Raw genomic sequence first — 6,845 nt, 5'->3', positions numbered from 1 at the left:
TTTTTATCATTATTATTATTATTATTATTATTATTATTATTATTATTATTATTATTATTATAGATTTACTTAGCTATGTTAGTTTGTAACCCCTAACAACGGCTCTCTTCTGGAGTCCAAGAGGGTTATAATCAATGCCTTAGCCAAGATTTTCAAACAGTGCAGGACAAGGGATTGGACCCACTTTACACGTAAATTCAACTAGGGGCCTAATGTTGACTCATTTTTATTTAAGTTGACCCATTTTCTTAAAATTTTACCAATTTTAGGCTAGACATGAGACGTCTGGACCCCTTTTGCAAAAAATGAATTCATTTTATGCATAAAACTGCATAATTTATACCCATTTTTAAATAAGTGGACCCATTGTTCGTGACCCATTAGAAAAATATTGTGGGACTGTCCCTATAGCTGGAAGTGTTTGTAATAGGACTTAATTATTCAGTTCTCTTATGTTTTTATAGATAATGTTTTCTGAGTACGTGCAGCATCCATTAGGGTAATCTGTAATTATTTGAGGTTATTTTCCAGGTATATTGTCAATATTCTTGTCCGTCCTTTTCGGACAATTCCTCACGCAGTGCCACATTTTGATTTTAATTTCGAAATCATTGTGTTTTCCGAGATCAGGGTCTCTGATCCAGGGTTCATGGGGAGAGTTTTTATGGCTTATGGCCCAAACTTGTGCTTTTAGAACACAAAATATTCAAAAATGGCAATGCAAATAACGATTTGGATAGGCAGATTAATATAAGGTCCGATGAACCCGTCGTGGCGTCGGACGACGGTGGTGGGGGACCGTTCGACCCCAGCCCCTGCTGGTACCACCGCTAAGTTTGCATATACATTTTACTGGATATATACCGACCTATAGCCGTTCAATATATTCCTTTCCTTATATTCAAGACACACATTATGATCTATGGTCTCATCTGAATTGCAACTGAACAGTGCGGCAGACAGGGTCAATACCTTCTCTCATTAGTTCTGCTTTGTATTCGTTGGTTGCGGATTCGATCTTTTGCAGCAATTTAGAAACCTTCATTTTGATGTATATTTTGTATACATTGATGTTTTAGTATTATTTTCATATGTAGCACTTCTGTTCACATTTAGCATGGTTTGTAGCAACTGTCATAGGCGGATTTAAGGGGCGGCGTGAATTATACCATGGAGGAATTAGTTTTAACTAATTCCTCCATGGTTTTACAAATACCCACCACCCACTCACAGTTTTTTGCATCTATGCCCCCCTCAGGGGCAAAGACACTATGTTATGATCTGGCAATTAAAGATGGCGGAAAGGGTAAATCCGGTGGAGGTGCATGGTGGGGCATGTGTCATCTTAAGTACCTTATTACTGTACAAAAGTCATAAAAAAATACACCACCACACATTTCCTGATAACCGAATCCCATTATGTGGATACTTTATTAGCAAACATAAGGCAGACTAGGGCAGACACGCTCCCGCTGGGAGCGAGCCTATTTTATTGATATTTCGGTTGATTTTTGTTCTGTGACAAACATGAATCACGAAATGCCCATCCATAATTGAAAATAAACTTAAAACCCAGTGTTCATTTTCAATGAGGATAATTAGAACCTATTATAGTCTATTAAGTATAATAGTCGAATTACGCTATTAATTTACAGCATTTAAAGGTTAGTTAGTTTTAACATAATATGCCTTCCTTAGAATCCACCGAAAAACAACTGTTGCAATGAATCACAAAAATGCCCACCATGTTTGAAAATATACCTTAAACCCAGTTTTAATTTTCAATAAAGATAAATAGTAGCTAGTCTATTAGGTACCGGTATAGGCCTAATAATCAAATTCTGATATAAAACAAAACTTTGTGAAAATGAAGTTAAACAACGTTATTTCAAACATAGCCTATGTTAGAATCAACCGGAGTCGTAAAGGGTATAATACGTTCACAATTTTTGTCGAAATTAGGAAATTTTTACCCAAATCTGTTCCAGTTGTTCTGAGGCGACTGTGAATGAAAAAAAAATGCTCACCACTTTCGAAAATACCACATAAAACCCATTAATGTTAAATAACAGGCATAAGGCTGAGACTGGGGCCCTTTTTAGGCAGTCACCAATTCCGTTGTGGAATTTAGATGTGCTCGTTATTTAATGGTTTGTCATAGGCTATTCTAAATGTTTTTAATGAGGCTTTTTTGGGCAGTTCACCAATTCCGTTGGGGGATTTTAGATGTGCTCTTTTTTTAATCATGTTTGCCATCGTATTCTAAATGTTTTTAAACGACGAAATAAATGGTATGATATCGGCGGTTGAGCCAAGAATTTGATCTGGCAAGGAGGGACGGGGCAAGGGGGGACTTTCACAGATGGAGTGTCTATACCACCTCAGCCCCATCATGGTTGGTTAGAATCATCCGGAGGAAAAAAAAAACGACTATGTGAAAATAGCCCACTTTTGGAAAAAAAAAAAAAAAAAACCCAAAGAGTACGGTATAGTTCAAAACGGTTTCTGTGAAATTAGTCAAATTTTACCCCAGCTTATTCTGTTTGATTTAAGTGCTGAATTGAGCATGGGCATACTAAAACAAGGTTATGGATGTAGTCAATTATTGCCAGATTTTAGCAAAAACCTGAAGGGCATTATAGCCTATAGTTTTTGGTCAGTTGGTAAAGTGATTGGTCGATTGATTGATTTATTCATTCATTCATTGGATGATTGTTTGTGTGGAGCTAGTTGGATGATAAAAGGATGGTTGATTGATTCATTCATTCAATTCATTCATTAATTCTTCATATTCATGTAATCATGTTTACACACTTATTCATATCCATTCATAATAATTCATTTTCATATGAAATTCATTCATTAAATGTATATATATATATATATATATATATATATATATATCGGCCTATGTATATATATATAATCTTCTTTAGATAAAACAAGTAAATAAATAATAATTCATTAAGTTATTCATATTCTTTCATTCTATCATTCATTCATTCTTTCTTTCCTTCATTCATTCGTTCTTTCATTTTTCATTCATTCATTCATTCGTTCTTTCATTCATTCTTCAATCATTCATTAATTGAAAAGCGTACATGACGTTAAAACTAGTTTTGGTAAACTTAGAAACGCAAAATAACATCTGAATCAAACGTAGGGTACATACATTACTAAATTTAATATGGAAAACCCCGCCACACCTATAACTTTAATTTCATAGGCCTATGGTTTAAAACTATACGGTACGCAATACAATTTAAAAAAATATTTAAACAGAAAGATCTAAGAATACAATATAATTAATAGACATCAAATGGTGTTTGTTCGAATCCCAAGAACAATACATTTCCTTCAAATAATTAAGAGCATGCTCTTACAGCTCTACAAAATAGTGCTGTATATAATTTCTGCAGTGAAATTCTCGTAGCATTTTACGTAATGTTACAAAACTTATTCTTCCTATCAAGCCTGTATTTTAGTTGGATGATCGCTCCTCCGCCGTTTACTTGTTGGTCGTCATCAATGTAATAATACCTGTTGGAATAAAATGAACAGATTTTTCTAGAAGTGAAATTTCTCTTTTGAAATGATGTACATTAATGGGCCTTTACATGTTGTCAAAGATTATATTTGAGATGTTCGTGAAAAAGGCACTAAAACCCACAGCTGTGAGTAGATGAATTATTATTAATTTAATGACACATTTCATAGTTGCATATTACAGGTACCCTGTATATTAAAATTTCTTTTAAAAGACATACACCTATTATTTTTATTTATATATTTCTTACTGAAAACTACCATGCTAGATAGTCAAAATCGACCCCCACCAGAGGCCTGGTGGGGACCCCGCTGGGGGCCCTACGCGGCCCCCTGGCCCCCAGCCTAAGGCTGCTCGTGTCGCTCGCATATTGCGGCTGGATCCGCCCGACAGATATTTGTCACAGAAAATTGATAGTGTGGACAAAGCACTAACGATTTTCAAATTATGCAAATTAACATACCGGCAACTGATGATTGAAAACCGGCATTATAATCGCACGCTACTTCGTTCTTAATGAAATCTTCACGATCGTTCTCAAAATAGTCGTTTATGTCCGGTCCACCAACCACAGCACCATGTAATATCTGTGGATTTGGAGCGTCAGCGTGGTAATCAGTCCATGAACACGTTGCAGGTAGATCGTGACAGGAGCTAGTTTGAGAATATAAAATAATTATTAAGAACTCGGTTGAATGTAAGTATTCATAAATAATTGATAGAATGAAACCTGTACCAAGACGCATTAGGGATTTTGCTAAGATGTGTTCACTCATCTAAGAAAATTTAGCACTGAATTTATGTCCTATGTATGGGTATTATGGAAAAGAATTCGCTTATACCAGATCTTAGTATAAACACCGCTTATAATACAATTGCAATTGTCCAAAAACTATACCTTGATCTATGATGGGGTCTATTTGGTGGATTGACTCCAAAACCAACTACGTAACTACGTCCACTGCTGCCGAGTATGTAGTTGATCTGATCTCGAGCAAAGTCTCTATATGATGTCGGGTTGATACCAAGGTCAGCTGCAACCAAAGCTAAAAATGCGACATTCGCTGCAAACAAAAAAAGAATCAACAAAACTCTATCTGCTATGTTTTTTCTTTATTATATTTCTTCAACTTCCATCATCATTACAGCTCCACTACAATGATTATGAAGTATAATAAGAAAATGTGAAAATTAAGGGAAAACGACCAAGGAGAAGACAACGAATTAGGCTAAGTTTTTGTGCCGAATTAAAAGCTTGCGCAACACTTCTCACAACTATGATAGTAAAGAAAATTAATCACCATCATCACCATAAATATAGCGAATGATAATCACATGAATATTCTGTCTAACTATAAAGTGAGAGTCCCACTTTAATATATAAACATCTTTTTCGCTGAAATGAATGAATAGCATAACCTCATTCGATAATAGCACTACTAAACGACTCCAATATACGCTTTCAAACTTTGATTCTTACCTGCGTATCTATTGGGGCCCCACTGTATTCGCCAAGCTAATCCAAGGGGAGTATAATTCACAGCACTATTAAGAGTGCTATGAGGCAACCAATCGTCAAAGAACGTGGTAACTGCGTTCTTGTACTTTGTTTCCTGTGTCAACTTGTACATCAATAACTAGAAAGAATATTTAATAAAAAGAATACATTTAATGAATAACAAATAAACAACAACGAATGTCGATCATAAGAAAAGCAGTGTATATATGCCTCAGGTACTGTTACTTTTAGAATTAACATTTTGTTAGTTGCATTCCACTCTATAAATACTCTCCCTATATTAACCATCTGCGACACTATGGGCAGTTTGTAGCGTTCTGAGTTGATCAATGGTGGTACCAAAGGGACGAGACCACCCACCATCGGGGAGAACTGAGTTTCCCCGTCGGGGAGAAAAACACAATTCGTCGGGGAGAAAAAAAAAATGTATGTATTTTCACATATTAGTAAACTCATCGAGTAAATAAGACTGAAACCTATTTGTCACAGTTTCTGGGGGCTTCGCCCCATGGGTCACAACAAGATTTTGAGCAACGCCCGACCACGCCCACTTAAGCCCTCGTCGGGGAGGCCCCACCCCCGGAAGGGGACATATAATATGCAAGGGAATAAATCACCAAGTTACTACCCAAACCGGAGTGTGGGGTTACACCGTCACCGCAAACTGGGTACCTGTGTTGTACCCTATTTGTTAGTATCGGTTATTTTGAGAATGGGTGCCTCCTTACCTGAACCAAACAACACTAGCTAGAGAGGTGAAACAAAGAATTTGAAAAAAAAAGAGAAAAAAACGTGGATGTTGCCGAATCACTTACCTAGAAACCCCCTTACATTCTTGTTGGGTGCTGAATCATCTCCATGGCCTCATTGTATGGTGTTCACATAACATCCCCAATACCATGGACATTCCCAAGTCAAGATAAAATAAAGTAAAGCTCCTATGGTATTATAGTGTTAAATTCGAGTCACCGTCAGTGTCCCACGGACCTCTTCTATGTGTTACATCACCTCATGACCCATGTACCCCTTGACGGTGCTACATCACTCTCATGATATTTTACGGATCATTCAATGACAAATTATTTCTATTGAGTTAGACGATGTAACAAACTAAAAACCTTACCAAAACGAAACGAAAAAAACAGAACAAGTTCACACTGAATTCATGCTCAGGCGCACAAAGGGAGAAAAACAACTCAACTAAAAATTTAGATTTATATATGACTGCCCTGGTTTACTAACCTGGAGACCAGCTTTTTTATCATCCCAATCAAATGCCCAGGGCTTGTCACCTAAATTGTTGCTATCGTAGTAATCAACGGCATCGTTCAGGTATTCTACTTCAGATGTGGCGCGGTACAGCCAAGCAGCGGCCCAACCAAGTTCGTCATAGTAATGACTAGAGCTATCAATCATAGAACCATCAAATTAAAGTTAGTACAGTTGTTTGGACACATTATTATTGGAATACATTACCTGAAGAAAATCTGTCTAATCAAAATATCAGTGATTCTGGACCATCAAAAGTATAATTAACGATGAAAATGTTATTAACATTTTCATCGTTAATTATACTTCTGTTGGTCCAAGATCACTGATCTACCGCCATTCCACGATAAAACACCGGTTCCCATCAGCTCACCGAAGTTAAGCAATTGGGCTCGGTTATTACTATATTGCCTTGAGACCCACTTGGGCAGGCGCGGATCCGGGGGGGGGGGGGGGGGATGAGGGCCCGTGCTTTCCTATCACTGTCGGTCAAGCCGAAAAATAAAAAAG

The 6,845-nt window shown here is 36.8% G+C and overlaps 1 protein-coding gene across 3 annotated transcripts in view; it reads right to left on the bottom strand.

Annotated features, from left to right (window-relative positions):
- Nucleotides 1-3,160: 3,160 nt before the first annotated feature.
- The window catches only part of LOC117119431 (endoglucanase E-4-like), a 10,933-nt gene continuing 7,248 nt past the window's right edge, over nucleotides 3,161-6,845 (bottom strand). For all 3 annotated transcript variants that reach the window (XM_033264258.1, XM_033264256.1, XM_033264257.1), the window contains exons 8-12: nucleotides 6,309-6,471; nucleotides 5,028-5,184; nucleotides 4,446-4,611; nucleotides 4,011-4,201; nucleotides 3,161-3,540 (exon numbers count right to left, since the gene is read on the bottom strand). In XM_033264258.1, coding sequence (XP_033120149.1) covers nucleotides 3,509-3,540; nucleotides 4,011-4,201; nucleotides 4,446-4,611; nucleotides 5,028-5,184; nucleotides 6,309-6,471 — 709 coding nt within the window. In that variant the 3' untranslated portion in view covers nucleotides 3,161-3,508. The remainder of the gene's footprint in view (nucleotides 3,541-4,010; nucleotides 4,202-4,445; nucleotides 4,612-5,027; nucleotides 5,185-6,308; nucleotides 6,472-6,845) is intronic.

Source organism: Anneissia japonica, unplaced genomic scaffold (assembly GCF_011630105.1).
Source record: "Anneissia japonica isolate Jap-2015-1 unplaced genomic scaffold, ASM1163010v1 scaffold11229_len202898_cov190, whole genome shotgun sequence".
Classification (NCBI taxonomy): Eukaryota; Metazoa; Echinodermata; class Crinoidea; order Comatulida; family Comatulidae; genus Anneissia; species Anneissia japonica.
Note: the sequence above shows the minus strand (reverse complement) of the source record. Positions and strands in the feature narration are given on the sequence as shown.